The sequence below is a fragment of the Acanthopagrus latus genome, chromosome 6 (genome assembly GCF_904848185.1).
Source record: "Acanthopagrus latus isolate v.2019 chromosome 6, fAcaLat1.1, whole genome shotgun sequence".
Lineage (NCBI taxonomy): Eukaryota > Metazoa > Chordata > Actinopteri > Spariformes > Sparidae > Acanthopagrus > Acanthopagrus latus.
The window spans coordinates 19,591,230-19,610,640 of record NC_051044.1 but is presented as its reverse complement, the minus strand read 5'-3'; the positions used below and the strand labels follow the sequence as shown (position 1 = coordinate 19,610,640).

At 38.3% G+C, this 19,411-nt stretch overlaps 1 protein-coding gene across 3 annotated transcripts; it reads right to left on the bottom strand.

The window, feature by feature from the left end:
• Positions 1–120: 120 nt before the first annotated feature.
• Positions 121–19,146, bottom strand: inavab (innate immunity activator b). Of its 3 annotated transcripts, none has more exons than XM_037102094.1 (10): positions 18,834–19,146; positions 11,752–11,861; positions 7,996–8,129; positions 6,267–6,389; positions 5,947–6,178; positions 5,745–5,798; positions 5,195–5,504; positions 4,344–4,496; positions 2,862–3,564; positions 121–1,957 (listed from the first exon to the last, which is right to left on the bottom strand). In XM_037102094.1, exons 2-10 carry the CDS (start codon positions 11,804–11,806, stop codon positions 1,865–1,867), a joined length of 1,857 nt encoding a protein of 618 aa, XP_036957989.1. In that variant the 5' UTR covers positions 11,807–11,861; positions 18,834–19,146; the 3' UTR covers positions 121–1,864. The 3 variants fall into 3 exon arrangements, with proteins under 3 accessions (XP_036957989.1, XP_036957987.1, XP_036957988.1); XM_037102092.1 differs by having other exon boundaries at positions 4,344–4,499; positions 18,834–19,145; XM_037102093.1 differs by lacking the exon at positions 18,834–19,146 and adding an exon at positions 13,883–13,988 and having other exon boundaries at positions 4,344–4,499.
• Between the last annotated feature and the right edge of the window lie 265 nt (positions 19,147–19,411).

The following is a 19,411-nucleotide window of genomic DNA, read 5'->3' as shown; positions in this document are numbered from 1 at the left end:
GTTAACTTTACTTTATTCCTAATTTACACTTGACCATTTTCTCCAGTGAAAAGTCTAAAAAGGCCTATACAGGTGCTTAGAATAAAGGCACACAATATGAGTAAAGGAAACTCAACACTATGCAAACAATACTCTTTATTTTCTTCCACAGGGAAAACACTTTCACAGATTTTTTTTAAACAGCAACAGAACACATTATTATTAGATTCACTTAAACTACTTTAATTGATAAATACAAAAGACAGTAAAAAAGGAGGCACACAGGGTAACATGATTGTGGTTGTTCTTATATATATATATATATATATATATATATATATATATATATATAAAAAATATATATACACACACACGCAACTAGACACAGTCATTACTGCTGCAGGATTTTCCAAACTCAGGACTGTGTCTTCTTTTATTTCAAGTCGGACTTTCTAAGAGTTCGCTGGTGCAAATCACAATAAATTAAACACATCAAATAGATCACTGTGAGAGATCAGGCAGTGTGTAGCTGTAGTGGAATATTCCTCAAATGGTCTACCATCAAAAGCTTGTGAATCACATATTGGCGATGTTTTGTTTACAGTTCACATCAATGGTTAAAATGGTATTGGTTTGAAATAAAAGATTTATGTCGAGTGATCTGCTGTCCCAACACAGAAAGACTCTGTTAAAGCTCAGGACATTTACATTTCAATCTGACACAGTAATAGCTGCCAAGCATCAACACTCACTATTTTTAACTAATTTACTATTTTATAAGCATCATGTGAGTGAGTTAATATCTAGTCTCAGCTGGTTTAATTGTTTTAGTAATTCAAGTGAACTGGAGCAGCCACAGACACAAGTAACTATAAAAAGACACATTTGATAAATCTTACATCTAAGCAGCTCAAGTTAATAACATAGTGACTCAATCAAGGCAACATTTTACACAAAATGTAGTTAAAAAAGAGTGTTTTGCTCATTTACATTATATTACAATTAAACCATTTCCTTCAAACAGCTTAGAGAAAAGGAGCTCTTATCCTCAACTACAAAACTGTTAAAAAGTACACAATCAAAATTTCATTATTTAGGAGTGTTGGCTACAGATAGCTACATCAAATGCAGCATTATTTGTATGATTAAGTACCTACAACAATCCACCTGACAGCTTTAGTCATCTGAAGATTAACTTCAACAATGGCCTAATTGTTAGCAACATGAGGAAAGTTATATTAAGAACATTAACATGTTCAACAAGCGAAGTATAATGTGCAATGGTGGTGGACATTTCTGTGTTACAGCTTCTGCTATCTTTAAAGACTCTACTGCTAATTACATGTCTTATACAACTGCTCCACATATAAAAAAATAACCCTGTATTTAATGACACAGAAACTCTGTGATGATGATAATATCTATTTTTTGGGAGACTTAATAATCAGTTTAGACATCTCATTTGCAAACAAAAGTGGCATTTTAAAACAGCACTCAATGATAAACAGCATGTAGCGTGTTTCAATCCATAACATTTCTAACTGTCAGTACAACAAACAAAAACAACAGCTATTCCAAATACAACTGCTCTGCAATCAGATCCACTATGACAGTAAGTGTTTTATATGACTTTATAGTAACTTTGGAGGATGACATTTTTGTAATTGTTCTGCCTTACATTGAAAGAGGTTCTAGTTTTTTCATCCTCCCTCTATATATCTAAACACATCCAAGTAAGTAAACAGGAAGATGTTTACATCCATGAAACAGTTGATCTGTCCTGATTTTCTGACTACTTCACTTTGGTTAATTGGGATAAAAACAGCTGCAGCTTCTGAGTTAATATGTTCAGTTTGTGGTCCAAGTTCAGGTAGCCTGGTCAGGTTTACACTTGACTTACATAATGAGAGCCGTCATCTATAACCCAGTTCCCTTGAGTGTCATCTGCAGCTCTTTGAGGAGCCCGTTTCTGGATACCCTGCATTAGCAACACAAAAAAAAAGCAACAAAAAAATACAACCACACTTTTAGAATCATGATAAAGATGTAATGGCAAAAAGTGACATACACTTAATTTGGTCATATGCAAATTATTCTGGTGATTAGTTTTATATACATCTGTAGCGTCCAAATTAAGTCAATTACCTACACAGCTCCTAGTATATTCAACAGTTTGTAAATATTGTAGAAAATGAAACAAACAGTAAATCAGTTGACTTCAACAGATGTGCTTGCATTTAAGAACTGGATAAAATTAGGCCAAGCTGTCTGGGTGCCTGAATAACTTAAGGCAATTACACAGAAATCTAAATATATTATCTGAATGATTTTAACAAGGAATCTCCAAAAGATACAGTAGTTGGCAATCATTTTCCTGCTGAACACTGTATAAAACATGTTCGTCATTTCTTAATTTATTTTATTTGATTACACTTTTATCACGTCAAATAACAACTAGTTTAAAATAGCTATTTCTCTTGTGCTTTTGGAAAAACATGGTAAATATCCTCAACAGAATAAATGAGGGCTGACTTTAGTTTTTGCCGCTGTGTTTTGGTGTCTGCTGATGTGGCTACATGAATAAAACCAACACATTATCAAATAAATCCATTTATCAGGTCAATCAAAAGGTATAAAACAAATACTATGTGATCCAAATTTTCTTTCTTTTCCAGGGGGTTTGGCATGAAACAAGTTGATATTTCCATGTGTTATTACATTAATTCAGTCAAGTCAGAAGTCACTGCAATGACAAAATCAATCTCGCAGTAAAAACAATTTAATGCCATTAATAATCAAATAAGTCAGTGATTTTTTGCAGTGGTTTTCATTGACAAACTTTAGTAATGCCAATTGTTACAGGGAAATAATTGTCTGCTTACCTGTTCATGGTACCTCTGAGTCTGGTAGCCAGTTGACTCCCGAGCTGACATGTTTTTGACTCTAACTGCTCCCTGTCTGTCAAGAGAATGGGACCTGGGCACTTTGAGTTGACTGCGGCGATGCCATGACTTAAGCTGCTCATTGACCACTTGTTGTGAGAGACCACTGGAGCGGTAGAGCGGATTGTCCCACTGAGCTGGGGAGGGCGAGACTCTCATATCAGGAGGCTTCTGCACTCTCTGGTGTGGTACTGCGACATCTTGATACCAATACTCATATCTGTTGGAAGGAGAGGGAATGTGCTGGGCGTAATAGCTCCGTGCCAAGTCCAAATCAGGTGGGTAGACCATTTCTTCATTATAATAGGCTTTGTGGAAACCTGGGCTTGACTGGTGCCTGGGATTATGGTAGAAGCCAGTAGTCCGTGGGAAGGCTTGTGGTCCATAGCTGCCAACTGGGCCAGAGTGTGGGAATGCAGACTGATATTGTTTGGGAAAATCAGAGGGCAACTCCTGACACGGTGAGCTGTTATAAGATGTAAACGAGTGTTCAGAGTTGCTATCCTCAGAGCTAGCATGGTTTACATAGCCGACCCCGGGGGATGGAGTCTCTGGTAGAGTTATTGCGTATTCTGTCAGCCGCCTCCTTGGACCTCTGGTGCGACCACGGTCCTTTTCAAATGGAGATTCAGGGTTGGATAACCTTTGTAAACACACAAGATATGCTGTTAGAAAGTCCATTAGCATGGCTATTTGGCATACAAACAAACTCAATTTTTAAATATGTACATCTCACAGACCATGGCTTTTTACAATTTATTTCATGTGTGAATGTGAATGATATGCATGTGATTTGCAGCTAATTAAAGGCACAATGTGGGAGTGCTACTGACATACATTACTGCAGATAGTAGTGGGAGAAAAATTCATTCCTTTAATGCATCTCAATTCTCTCATGAATCATTATCTCGACGCAGCCAAGTCGGCAATCAGAAATTTAAGGGCCAATTCATAACATTACGATCATCTGAAACCATTTTGTAAGACCGGCCTGTATGTTCCTTGTGGCTGAATCAATTGGATGGTAAAACATAACAGACGTAAACATGTGCCACTCAGAAATGCATAAGAGCCTTCATTTAGGATTCTTCAACATTAAATCCGTAGAGCTGAATCTGATTTTCTTAGAGAAGTCAGGACAACAGTTTTACACAGATGCCATCTTGGCTCCTTCACCCAGTTTTGGTAAGGAAGGTTGAGTGTGAGTAAACTAATGGAGTAAAATCCATCCAGTGGATCCATGCCAATTTTAATTATGGATCATTATAAATACAGTTTTCAAAGAAGTAAGAAGTCACACGGTGAGTAAAAATAAATCATGTATGGAAATCGATAATCCAGATTTGAGCTGGAATTGAATCGAATCACGCGGTGAATAGAGATTCCCAACCCTAAACGCAGATCTATTTTAGGTGTGGCTACCTGAGGGACAGTTGTCTGTGCACACGCATCTCTGGTGTGGAGGGAGTGCTGCTCGACTGGGCACGGCTCAGCTTCAGATGGGAAAGCTGCACTGGCAGGGCAGCTTGTGCTAAGCAAGCTTCCAACGGTGGCAGCAATTCACTTTTAGCTGGACTACTGAACACACAAAAACAGCAGCACAAAGTTATGTTTTGTTTTGTTTTACAGGAGTTACTGCATGTAAATGTGCAACATAAATCCATTACACTGAGAACAAGGGATAGACATTATCGTAGGATGGAGATTTTATTACAGCAATTGACTACTGGATAGTAAAGCCAGAATTCAGCTTCTGCGTCAAGGTGTCATCATCAATCAGAAGGATTTATGGTCGGGTGTTGGCTCTTCCGTTAACCGCTGTAGCACCAGTGCAAAAGCAGATGGCAGTGTTGCACATTCATGAACATCACTGACATCTGTTTTGTAATACAGTGCAGGAACGAGAGGGTTTGCACTAGAAATCCCTTATCATTACTGTAAAGAAAAAGTGTTGCAATCCTTTTCAATGCCATCATCAGATCAGCAAACAACAATAAACTGCAAAACAGTCCAAGTACACCAATACGTTTTTTTCCAGCATGAGGGGGCACAATGTTTCGTTTAAGGCAAAAGTGGAACATGAATTATTCCCTTCAATCAACTAGTTTTCCCCATACGTTTCCAGGACTATTTTACTCACAAGTTTGTTAATACTCGTTGTAGCCACAATCTGCACTTCACACATTTACTACAATCCAAGCACCACAAACAAATACTTTTCAAAGAACTTGATTATCAGGAAAGGGGCCATGATGGATAGTTTTTTTTTTTACCTCTTCTTGCGTGAGGAGGAGCGAGACTTCTTGCTTTTCTGGTAAGGTTGGTCAAGGCTGGACTCCGACCATGGGGAGTGTTCAATGGGAGGAGCGTCATATGCAGGGTTTGACGTTAAACTCAGGCTAGAGTCGAGGCTTGGATGGGGAGATTGGATTGGGGTCAGTGGCAGTGACTGTGGAGCCACAAGCGGAGACACGTAGGCGCCATCTACGAAAGACTGTGAGGACACAGAAGGAGGCTGGGAAGAATCGCTCTCGCCCGGATAGGGGACACCTGAAGACAGCTGTGATGACTGGCTCGTCACTTCTAGAGAAAAGAAGAAATGATGTAGTGTATATGTAGTGCAATTAGTATTGCTGTACATTCATCTCCTCAATATACTCCTTTCTTAATCTTTTATCAAGAGAAACCATGAGCACTACATGATTCAACATAAAAACTTCAAGGACTTCTGGACACTGCTTTCTTTCAAGTTGGTCTTGCTCTTACTCTCATCAACTCTTGAGTTTAAAAAAAGCTTTTCCACTTCTAGAAACTGGGTCTTACCTTCATCTTGCACTACAGAATCAGACAGAGAGCTGTCATCAGATGTACCCAGATCTGAGAGACAAAAACAGACAAAACTCTTTCATATTTCTGTGAAATATTGAACCAAACACAAACTCATCAAACTCGAGTTATGAAGAGACAATTAATGGATTCCTTGCAAGATGATTATCGAAGGGATATGACGTCAAGCTATCCTCACCGTGTTGAGCAATATTAAAAGCAGGGAGTGGTGATGATCGACCATGCTCCAGTCGCAGCTGAAAAGCTGTCTCTTGTAGCCGTTTGAGTTTTTTCTCCTCTCTCTTGCACTGCTGTATGCGGCTCTTTCTGACAGCCTTACTCGGGTGATCTTCGTCACAGAGCTTGCGTGCTGCCTCGAATATCTTCATCTGAAGCGATAACTCAGCATCCACCAAACTCATTTTTGACTCCTGTAAAAGTTAAAAAAAGTGCGATTTTTGAAGGTTTATTTAAAAAAAGACTTTATTCAGTCTTGCAGTGTATGGATGCTGCTTATACCTCTGCTCCTCGAGGGATGTTTTGTTCGTCAAGTTTGAACGCAGCTCCAATGCGTCTGCGAATCTGCGGAGGCTTCTCTCCAGGTAGTAGAGGGTAATCATCTGGGAGCCGGCCTGTCAACTCCTAAACAACACAGACAACATCACAAATCCAACTGCCTACAAAGCAACTTTTGAACATGACTAAAAGTTTTTTTTCTGAGGACAGAACCTGACTGGGTAAATACTTTTATCGAAATAAAGACATCTTTTTAAATGCTAATAAATCCTTTTGGTTTAGTTGTTCAAATAAATACACATACACACACACATCTCTTCAGGGGGTTTATTCAGCCATGTCCATGCCAGTTTTGAAATGAGGTATCTTCGTCTGCTCTCCCTGCATGTTGAGGCATATAGGTTCAAGGAATCTGTTGCTCAATTCTGTGTTTGCCGAGATTTCCTTTCAAAACACATTCTCTGGGTATCACTTTCTCTCTGTGTTGAGTATCTGTGTCCAAACCAATGCACCGTTACTGACTTCATTTAAGCAACAGTCATAAAAACGCTGTTACTTTGAGTCACTGTTTGCCAGCCACCTCTGCGAGACAGACAAAAACTGAAGTGTGGCCAATAAGATTAGTTGTTCTTTTGTCACTGTGAGAAGGGAGAGGCATCATGCCTGCCATTAGTTCACCTAAGCATGTCCCAACAGGAGCACCCTGCCTGAGTGTCAGCAGGAAAAAATGATCTGTCCTGGGATTTTACCCTGGAGCACCGACGCAAGGCAGAGGTACTCCTGACGGAATATGTGTCCAGTGTCGAAATGACTTCATGTTGCATGTGATTCACCTAATAATTTACAGTGAAGAGAGAAAGAGGCAGAACAGATCGAGAATGGAAGCGTGACGTGGTCATGCTGGATTGAAAACCAGGCTGCTATGGGAAAATTGCTCTGGCCACCACAATACCTCTTCAAACGCTATGATGATACATTGAACAAACCTTATTGCAGCCACAATGTGAGGTCTAATTTCACTATGCAATGTGTCTGAAAGGAAAAAGAGGATGTTTGTTTACTGCTCAGTGGTAAGAGCAAAAATAATAATGTCACAAAGGAAGGGAGGGTGGATTAAAAGGCCTTTTGTTTCCTCTTAGTGAAGTAAACCACTGTGACATTAAGGTCAAGCTAATGCAGACAACTCTGAAAAATACATCATGCAGATAAGTTGAAAATGCCTGAGCTTTTTGGAATTCCACATACACAAATCAGTGTTTTTGAAATACACACAAACAAAAAAAAAACGGAAAATCTGAATAGAAAACCCCAGTCTTATATGGACATTAGGAAATTGCGATTTGTAATTTTCCTGTAAACTCGCATTGAACTACCAGTTCAAAACAAAAAGTGTGAACATGGCCGAACACATCTCAGAAATGTCCGTTCTTACCGGTTACTTGTTAACCTGTAGTAACATGCGTCATCAAGCATCCTGCCTGCACAGAGCAACCCCACCTATCTAATCTTTTATAACAGGTGTTGAATCATGTGAAACACGGCGAGGACACTGTCACAGCTCGCTAAATTACGTAACAATCGTCTGCTATTGTTTTACTTTGTCTAGGTTTGCCAACACCTTTATGTAGATTTAATGATCTGAGATTATCATGATTACTTGACTCATTTATTCTGTGACTGTTTCAGTCTAAATGTGTTCAACTGTTGGCCTGTAAATTTGCAGATTACTTACAGCTTCTCTGATGCACAGTTTCTTCAGCTCCAGTAAGCAGCGCTCCAGTCGGTGCTGAAGATCCTGGTGTTTGAGCTTCATGGCTCGTGTGTGTGTGGTCACATCCTTTGTGTGTGTCGTTGGGCTGTCAGAGCCTGTAACACAACAGGAAAGAAGTGTATAGACTTGTGAGATTAATATGTGACTGAAGTGTGGCTGACGTTTGTTATTCAGTGCTAACACGTGACCATAAGTAAGAAAGAACTTCCCAAGTAAAGTCAAATCTTAAAGTTGTGGCACCAGTAAAAGTGAATGGGGACTTCAACTAATGATTACTTTCAATATCACCTTGGCAATTAAAGTGAAATCTAAAAACATGAGAGGTACCTTTTATACTTTCAACATATTTTTTAGCCTGATCTAAACACTGTAAAAAAAAATAAATGAATAAATAAAAAAAAAAAAAAATAAAAACTTGCAGTAGTTAATCTGATAATGGAAGACAAAGGAAATCCTTGGAACCCAATATTTCTAAAAATAATCTTCACTTGATAACTGACTTTAATAATTTATTTACCAAGCAAGGAAGTACATTAATTATGATAGTATGATTTTCATAGTTTTAGTTTCTCTTAATTAATTGACAAAAGTGTTGGATACAAAAGCATGTATACATTTGTCAGTTCTGTGGTCACACCTAGCTGAAACTCGCAGTCCAATACAGTAGCCCTTTTATGGAGCTTATCATGTTCAGTTTTTGTTGACAGTCGTCCCAGTGATGTTGACTCAACTCTGTGGACATGCAGACTGGTGTTTTTGGTAGCCTTTGATTGACTTGCATTATGCTGAAAGGTTTTTTAGTATAATTTGGCAACTCAGCAAACATAATGAACATAATGTGTGAACAAACATGTATTTGAAAAAGGACAGCCACAATGAAAACAAAGCTAATCAAACACACAGAAGAATGGGATCATTTGAAATCTATTAACATCATTGTATTTTATCACAGTAAATATAATCTGCTACAACAGTATTTGTTAATATTCTAAACATCAGAATAACATGTAGATGTTAAAAAATCAAGTCTTTCATGTTTGTTGTTTGTTTGCTTTTTTATTTGGGTTTTCCGCTGCCTTTTTATGGATTCTGGCATGCTCATACCATGCTGCCTGTACTTTTTTTCAGTACAAAATTCACTCATTATAGTGCATCAGATAAACTCTTGAGGCCACTATACACAACACAATGGCGACATTCAACAGAACATACCTTTTGTTTGTTATCATTGTTGTCATTACTGGCATGCAGACTAGTGGCAAGATCTTCGAAACTATAAACAAAGTGTGAATGTTGGACGGGTGCTGTCTGCAGCCTTGGTGACTAATGACATTAAGATTAGACTCAGAGCTGTGGGAGTGGCTTCAGGCAAAATGCACTGAGGGCCACATACCTTCAGAGATTATTAACAGGGTCCCTGCAGGTATTTACAAATGTCGAGGAGCAACAGGAAAGAAGTGTGACAGCACTACAATAGGCTAAAGAATTCCTCTTCCGCGAGTGACAATCCCTCTATTCTTTGTAGGTTGACACTTTTTCATTGTATAGAGCAGACATCACGTGGCTCAATTAAGGCGCAAGGAATGTCAGAAAGGCCAGAACTAATCAGTAGACACTGCTGGGTGAGGCAGAAACAAGCCTGCCAAAGTTTGCTGTTAATGCTGTGGTATCATTAATATATGGAACTAAGGGAATAATGTAGACCACCAAAGTTTGACCACCTTTAATCAAGTTGACTGTGGCATTACCCAAAAATGAATTGAATCACAAAATACAAAGAGCAACAAATTTACTTGCTTTGCACCTGTTAAATCGATGAATCATTTGACGGATCAACCAATATAAATACTTTTTTTTCAGGGCTGATTGTAGGGTTAGAATTTAAGGAGCCTGGCAGTCGATATTTAGAAAACAACTGAAAATAAAGTTAACTGAGTAAATGCTGAGAACAGACTGTTCATATATTGAGTGGAGGGACTAGGGTTTGTCCCTCCACATAACCTTCATGGCAGCCTATATCAGGCAAGCAAACTTGGTTTATAATTGTGCAGACTGCCATACCATCCTGCTACCCCATATCTAATAATGCTCTCTATTACAGCCTGCTAGAATAAAAATATAATCCCTTGATCCACCCCATACACCAGGCATAAAAACTATAATCTCTGCTGTAAATGAGAACACACACACTTTAAACCACTGTGATAGGAGTGCATGGCTCAATCTGTGAAGCATTCTTGATCTGGATCATTTGCATAATATTCACCATGTTGTGCACGATACAGTGACTGAGTTTTCACATGACAACCTGTTTTCTTTAATAAAGTAGATGACTTGAACTTGTTTTCAACTGGCTGGAAATACTACAGAAAACAAATTAAGTTTGGTGCATGCTGAAGTGGGGAGTTGATTTTAGAACATATTTAATTTCTATTGAGGACCTCACTGAGACATCTGCTGCCATGAGAACTACAGCAGTAGTTCTTAATGCCACATAATCTGCTATTATTGCATTTATTCTCTGATTTTGCTAGATACTGGGAAAGTCCAACTGTGACTGATTCAATAATGATCTCACAATAAAAGGTCAAACTTTGCCAGGAGAGGGTTTATGTTACAATAAGGGTCTGAATTTAACAATAGTATAAAAAATAGGGAGAAGTTAAATGTATTTTTACTTGACAAAGATGTGTTTTCATAAATGTTTTAACTTAAGGTACTGACCATCTAACATGCTCACTCAAGGTTCTGTGGTCACTAACTTTCTTCAGTCATACACAATAACAACATGATAACATAATGCGTGTTTTCACTGAAGTTAATTGAGCTACTTTTGGTCTTCTGTTTGAGGTCAGTTGAAAGCAGGTGCTGAGATAAGATTACCAAGGGTTGGACTAAGCTGTGTACTTAGTTTCAACATTGATTTGGGCCTCCAGCAAGAGTCTATGGGCGAAAAGAGCTTGGTGCTTTGCTTCTTAAATCAGGTTGTAATTTACATCAAGGGAGAAAGTCTCACACAAACTTTTCAGTGTTGATTTCAAGTAAAGAACATTTTGACAGACAATCGTTTGAAATTAAACTTCTGAAATGAGGCAACCCTTATTTTCATCCTAATTCGAATTAGTTAAAGAAATTCAGTGCCCCGGTGTCCCTCAGACTCATTTATTTTCTTCTAATTTCAGGACTCGAGATGCCGGCCACTGTTGCTGACATAGATTTGTAAGAGTCAGCACCAGTCTTACACCAAACCTGAAAACCCAATAGTTTGTGGACTTCTAGCCAGAAGTGACCATAAAATCATTAGGACCCCGTTTGCTGAGGTAATTAATCAAGTGAGGAGAAAAATAATTTTCTCATTAGCTTACATACAATCGGAGTTCTTTTTGAAACCATCAGTTGACCCCTGCTGTTCATTAGAAAGAAAGCTGGTTTAAGGCACTTCAGCATTGGCTGGAAAGCTCTGTACAAATTTTAAACAATCAATGCACTAAATTACTTCATTCATGATGATGCACATGTGGTCCTGTAAGCTGTTATACCCTGAGAGAAATGATAAGAGGATCATTTCTAAATGTAGCCTTGACCATCAAATGTATTAATGTTGCAGTGGCACTGGTGAACACCCCATGGAGAGGCTTAAGTTCCTACAAAAATGTTTGTGACTCTGACAGTTCTGCTGATACAACTGATGTTGAAGTGATATTAGAAATGTTTTACCTGAATGAAGGATGATGCCGCTATCAGTGTCACTGATCTCTCCGTTGCCCTCCATATCAGTAGATTCCTGTGTGTGTTCTTCAGTGGATAATGTCGATGCTCACCATTTCCTAGAAGGAATAACCTCAAGTTTAGCATGCGTTGCTATTTTCAAGCTTTTTCACTTCCATATCAACCTGAATTTGCTTAAAAATCAGGACTCATTTGTGGCGAGGTCTTTTTTAACGAAAAGGCAAAAACAAAAAAGCCAATTTCAGAAAGAAAAGCAAACATTTCAACATAATGTCAGTGAGTGAACTGACATAACACTGTTCGTATTAACAATTTAGCTCAGCCTGCAGCATCATGGAGTTCATTCAGGTTCAGGGGAACAAAAATAAAACTATGAAATTAATTTACGATTATAAGCAACTAGTCACTAGGCTACAAACAAAACAATGAGTAGACTGAATCCAAAAGCCAAAGAGCTTTAACAAAGCATTACAAAGACCTCCCATTACTCAATGGCCTGTAGCTTGACTGATTCAGGTGTGACTTGCCTTCTTGACCCTACAGTCAGGTGTAGTCATAGTCTCACACAGCGTGAGCACACATACGCGAAGTCTAGGGTGTTTCCTCTGACTGCCTGTTTGTAAGTCTCTGATGTCATATGATCGGCGGAATTATCTCATTCCTTCAGATAAGAAGCTCAGGACACATGAGCCACATATTCAGCTGGTGCCAGATACAATTGTGACACTTGTTGGTTAGATCATTAACTAGGTGAATACAGGAATGTAACAGTGGCTGCATACCAACACACATGGGAAGCTAACCATAGGAGGCTTCCCAGCAGTCACTGTTTTGAGGAACAACCAGATGAGATGAAGTCATGAGCTTCGACATACATGAGTTGTTTTGAATGTAAGTACGTTCCAGCCACATGTTGACATTCAGCAATAAAAGGATCCATAAAATGTGTCCTATTGTCATCCTGAACATGACAAGAACATGACACATCCTCCATACTGCTCATATGACTGTGACTGGAGCATTCACCCCCCCGACTCACAGATAAAAATCAGCAGGATTACAGAAAAACTACTGAATGGATTTTCATGAAACTTGGATGGAGGATGCGTCTCTGCCCAGAATGGACCCCATTCTTCTTTTTAGTGTGGATCAAGATAAAGAGATGGATCCAGGAATTCTTTTCTCACTTTCTTTAGCATTACAAGATAGGGCATTATTACAACATGTTTGTTCTTTTCTCAGGTTGGAACTTGATGAAAAAAACAGGCATATTTAGGTAGTTGTTGCTTGATAAATTATCTAAACAATGACTTTATCTTTAAAATAGTTGCGCTCTGTTGATTTCAGTCACATAGATCGACTTTGTGTTTCAGAACAGACCCCCCCTGAAAATACACTCAAAGGCATGCTTTACTTTAAAAAGTGGGGATTTTCACATGTCTTGGGGTATTTTGGCTTTTTAAGTTTCCCACTCAAAAGTTCACACTGAACTAAAATCCCCTGAAAAACCAGTAGACTCTCATCCGTTCACTGCACAGGGTTGGAACAGTGCTTTAAAGGGAGGAGACAAAAACTACTCAAGTAGTTTAACGCAGTGTCTGGCATTCAAAATGTACAATTTGAACTATTATATTGACAGTCATTTTTGTAAATGTTTCATTGTATATACACTTCATCTATGTCAAACATTTCTGTTGTGTGTTATATTTCCTGACAAATTTGTCTTTTTGAATTAACCTGTACACACAAACACAAATACAGACACATAGGTACTGGCATCTCTTTGGGAATGAATTTAGAGAAATAGAATAATCACATGCAGTTGTTTCTGACCTTAAGGTGCAAAGAAACTGTTCGGAAATCCAGTACAATATCTGAAAGCATTTGTCCCCAAGTGTCAGTGTAAGAACCACAGACAAAACAAGCACACCACACTGACACTGTTCATGTAAATGTATTTATGTCTAAATATGAAATTTTAACTAAAAAATACTATTGACATAATGACAGCCGTTAATCCGAAGTCACCCAGAGGACACTAGATTAAAAAAAAAAAAAAAAGACATACAGTGCATGAAACACTGTCAATTTGACAACAAATGAAAACAAATCTACTTACTTAATGAGAAACTTAGAAATACTGTCAAAATCGACGGAGTGAGACTTTCCCTCAAAATTCCCGACTCGAATGTAAATGCACAAAACCCGAGCTGAGTGGAGTCTGGACAGGAATGAGAGACTCGCCCACTAAAACAGCACTGCCTGCTGAAGAGGAGTGGCCACATACACAGAGGGCTGAACACTTGAGTCAGTATCATATAACTCAGAGCTCCTGTCTGAAACTGTGTCAACAACAATGACACACATGCTGAGAAATTACACTTTACTTAAGCATCTTATCAGTGTCTCAATAGATGGGTTGTGGCAAGTAGAGGCCTGAGTGAAACATGTGTCTCATTACTTATACACCATGAAAAATTACACAGTATGACAAAGACGAAGGGCAAAGGAGAAACACATGAGCAACATCACTGAAGCTATTAGGCCTGTCATGGTAACTACCTTTTGTTGGACAGCCTTTCAAAGTGCAATGAACTATAAATTCATATGGATTTTCACTGTGAAAAATGAGAAAATATCCTAAATAAATAGAACAATCCCCCCACCCCCCAAAAAGGATAATAATAAAACAAATTGGAAAAAAATAAAAAATAAAAATCACACAACCAAAACAATAAATATAATGTACAAACCCTCAGCTGCTGTGCCAAATAAAGGAAGGAAACCTGCAAGTTATTCTGGCATCATGATGGCTAAAATGTTAGAGACATTCTTCTGTAAACATAACATGTAATATCGAGGCCAGCAAAAATTATGAAGGTTAAATACACAAGCGTATAATTTAATAAGACGTATACACGGAGTCCATTATTGTGACAGGCCTAGTTATGATGTCAGATGTTTAGACCTGAAATGATTATTCAATTAAATGATTTGTTGATCATCAGAAAAAGAAACATTGCCAAAAATGATCTGGAGATTTCCTGGTTCAATTCATGTTATATGACCGTAAATGTAATACCTTCGGGTTGTGAACTGACTTTTGAGATCATAATGCTATTTGAGGACCTCACCAATTGTCCCTATATTTCATAAACCAAATGATTAACTGACAAAGTATTCAACGGATTAATAAAAAAATTAAATATTATTCAATGGCAGATCACCACAGCCAATTTATCCACATGATATTAGTATCCAACAGTTTTTAGCTGTCGGAGTCTAATTCATGGTTAAAATTAGTCAATATTTTTTTGGTGGGTCAACTTGTGACACAAATATATAGAGCCCAAGTCCTGCTCACTGGTTACAGAACAAACTTAATAATGGACTGCATCCTCAGTTTTCTTAAAATGACAACAATAAACTAACAGTAAAAAGATCAAACATCTGGTCAATGAATTTCTACTGCCATCTCCTGGTTGCTTAAAGGGAAAATAAAAAAGGGATAACCAATTACAAACTTACAGATTTACTAGCTTAGATTTGCAATTAGAGCTTCTAAACTTCCCCACTTACAGACTACCAGTGACAAGACTCTTTTGTGGCCTTCCATTTTTGCCTCCACTAAAAAGGGGAGAAACACATGGCAGTGGGATAGTCCAAATGATTTACAGAGACCCAAAGGCAGCACCTGCTCTGTAACTGCATGGCTCACATTCATTCTGAATCTCAATATTCATTTTGGCTTTCCAGGAATGTTAGTGCACAGACACCCTGGAAAAAGGTCCAGCAATTCCCAGACACTCAAGAATCAGATCTCAAATGACATGGCACCGAGAAAGCAGCAGATATTTGGCTCTGTGAATTCTACATTTAGGTTTGAACCAGGCAGATTTTACACATGCCTTCCTGCTTGGCACTGACAATGCAGTTAGACATACATACACACATTATATATAAAACATATTATTATCAATATTCATTATCAATGAATCTATAATTTTCACTTTTCATTGTTTTTAGTCATTTAGAACTCAAAGTGACGTCTTCAAATAGCAAATTTTGGCCAAGCTCACATTTAAGAAGCCAGAACCAGCAAAGACATTTTTCCTGAAAAACTACTGAAACATATGATTATCCAAAAAAGTCTACTAATCATTGCAGCTTTTACTGAGTTATGGTCAGTATTTTAGATGTCGTATAGTATTGCCACCGCACTAACCTATAGCAAAAGAACAGCCAGTCCTTTTAAAACTGGACCAATAAATCAGCTAGATTGATTGATTGCACGTGTATTTGAAGTACATAAAAAACACAGAAATGTTTTACTGCAGAGTCACCATCCTATGTTATGACAACCAAAAGGTTTTCAAATGTTGAACTTCCTTGGTTGAAATTGTTGAAGCTCCTTCACTAAAACAATGGACAGAAATGAGAACAGAATACACTCAGGTAGTTTATTAGGCATGAATACAACTGTCTTCAGCTGTATGGTAATGTCTTTGGAAGGGTGTACTTTGTGGTGCTGTTGAACTACATTGCATTATATTGACAGGCGTTTATAATATTCTGTAGAGCCAAATTATATCACTGAGGGCTGGCTAAATAACAGAAAACACCACTTTGTATAATGCAATGTAGTTCCACAAAATGTAGCCTTCAAAATAATCATAAAATTGACACCTTCTCAAATAGTTTTAAAAAACCTAACATTTTTGATTTATTGCAGTACACTACACACATTTTAGCTAAGTGTACCAAGTTACTGGCATGTGACTGCAAGTGTAAAGAAATATATCAACAACCAGCTCCTGTAAGGTCAACCAAATGAAAGAGCAGTAGCCACATCTTGTGTAAACAGGATGCATACCAAACAAAGTTTGATAACAACAAATCAGATACAAGACAAGCATGCAAATAAGAAATAATCTCTGTTCTGATCATGGGAAACTAACTGTTAAGAGGTTAAACAAACTCTAAAGCCAAAAGCCTTCCCAAGAGGGAGCTGAAAGAAAAACCTCAGACACATTTTAAGTGTGACACTTCAGAGTTGGAAGGAAAACAGTTTTTTCACATTGTTCCTTTTTCAATACTGTAATTACGAGTGTGCAGTGAAGTTCATCATGCTTCAGGTGAAGAAGACTTTTGAATCAACTTTGCGCTACACTGAAGTACAACACAGACATTTGTCCAGTGTTAAAGTAGCCAGTTGGTAGATGTCATGGGTAGTTAATATAAACCAGAGACAGAGAGAGGCCTTTGTGTAGCCGACACAGCAGCTGGCAAAACAAATTCTTTACATATTCCTGTGTCCTTTTATAAGTGTACGGCTAGACTACTAATGCCAGTGAGTAGAGCCATCAGTTGCCAGGGGATTCACACATTATCCCTCAATATTTTGCAGCTTGGCTCTTTACACCAGGTGCCGATGGATCATTTTGCTGTAATGATGTTTAAATCAAGGTGGTGTCATTAAAAAAGTGCTATAAAGTTACACTAATGCACTACAAATCCTAAAGCTTTAAAAGGCAAACAAAGCAGCTCTTGGAGCTGCCGGGATTTCCTCCTTCCACCTCTCTGCCGGCAGCCGGCTTTAAGCTTCATGTTGCCTAGAGGCTCTAATTGACTATAATAAAGAGGTGAAAAAATACTATATGTATCTTAAATGAGCAAGCGTGCAGATGTGGCGTGTCTGATGTGGATTACTGAATTAGAAGTGTGTGCACCAACATGCAAATCAAGGTCTATTCTAAACTGTGGCCAAGCCCTTGACTGTGGCTGAGAGTGAACAAGCCTAAACACATCAACAACACCATCACACAGTGTGGGACTCTTTTATACCCAAAGCTCCTCTGTGAAACAGTTTTATCAGATGGTACACACTGTCTGATAGTACTTAAATCACTGAAGCTATATAATGTTCATACTTTGTGAAACTCTCAAACAAAAGACCCAAGAAGTTATTTTTAAGGCTATAAAATTACATTAAATGACATATTCTAGATGTTTTGTACATTAACCTGACACATGTGGTATTTCTGGATACTCTCATGCTAGAATTCCAAATAAAGCTATACGAGTTTGACCGAAGTTAGGCTGCACAGCAGGAGGGTGTAATGACTGTCCCAGCCTCAGGTCAGTGAGGTTTCGAAGGTTAAGCCACTTCTGTCCTTTTGCCCCCTGGTCATTGCTCAGGAATGTGCAGACTGAGGATATGTCTCAATTCACAGAAATCACAGACTAACTAATGGGAAAACTGCATGGATCTGGAGGTTTAAGTTAAATACCTGTATTGTCATATAATAATACAGAGCGTGAATCCATGAAAGACACCATAAAATACCCCTGTAACCTCATTGTTCCTCCCACATATGCCTTCTTTAAAGTGCTGTCGTTTTCTAATGAAAGAGGATGTTGAACTCCTACAACTTCTCTGCTGGTCAGTGCAGTCAGCTGTGTGTTGCTGTTGTTTGTCTGACACTTTATGGCACACCTGTGAAACTGGGTTCCCTAACACAAAACTGACATCCACTAAAAAAGTCAGAAACTATTATGGAAATCCAGGATCATTATATGTAGAAAGAGATTAAAGATGGAAAATCAGAGTTAAGTGTCCTGAAATGTTAACAAAAAAGAGGAGATCTTCAGTGTCAGTAGTTTACATCAATGTTACACCTGTGATGCATAAATTAATGGTGTAGCTTTGTAAAGTCAAGCGGATTTACACATTTCAGTCAAATGATACTTGATCCCACTTGGAACTATCAATTTAACATTTGAATTAAGTATCAAAACTACCTCTGAGTGATGACATTATGATATTTTTGTGTTATTTCTTCATCCACCCGCTCAGTCAGCTTCATGAAGCTGCTGGGCCTCAGCTTTGAGGAGTTTCTCAAAGTTTAGAAACTCGACCCAACTATGAACTTTTCAACAGACCTCTAACTATCTACATACTCATTTTCAAAGGAACAGTGTGTTCACCAGTACAAAAAACTCACTGTGTAAAAAGCATACAAAGTAAGTTCAACAAAACTACTAGTTGTACCGTTGGTTTTTGCCCTTACCTCAGTAGCTTGTTAGCCAGCTAGCATCGTGCCTCATCTGTATCCATGCAATCTGCTCTCCATTGGCTCGCTGCCTCCCAGATTTGAGCTGGAAGTTTATCTCTATTTACATTGACAAGAGGGCTTGAGAAAATAACACAAAGTCCTTAAGTTACGCCGTAGTGGTCTAAACGAGAGGATACATAACAGTACAAACATTAAAATGACGTTTTACTCTCCACACGTAGCTTTTGTTGGAGAGGCTACTTCTTGAGCCCTGTTAAGTAAAGCAATGCTGCGCTGCCTTCACGTGCTGTCGATAACATGATGGAACCAAACACATCTAATGTTTACCATGGTAACCGCGTTTCCGACACGAGGCTTTTAAATGGGTATGCATGCAAAACCTAGTTATCCAAGTCAGTATTGCGAAGGTGGAAGTCATCAGTACAACTCAGTATGGTCATTTAAGCAATTAATCGAGGTATCGTGTATGGCGCATGTCGCTGTTGTATCCCCTCCCTTTGTTCTTTTGATGTCGGGAACTCTTCCAAGATGCCACTTTATTTCTAAAATAAAACAATATCCACCACATCAAA

Bases quoted from the DNA above. Each gene is read 5' to 3' on its own strand.
- inavab (XM_037102092.1), bottom strand. From the start codon at position 11,806: ATGGAGGGCAACGGAGAGATCAGTGACACTGATAGCGGCATCATCCTT. The intron at 6,390-7,995 runs GTAAGTAATCTG...TGTGTTGTTTAG, and splicing joins AACTGTGCATCAGAGAAGCT to GAGTTGACAGGCCGGCTCCC. The intron at 1,958-2,861 runs GTAAGCAGACAA...TTGCTAATGCAG, and splicing joins CTCAGAGGTACCATGAACAG to GGTATCCAGAAACGGGCTCC.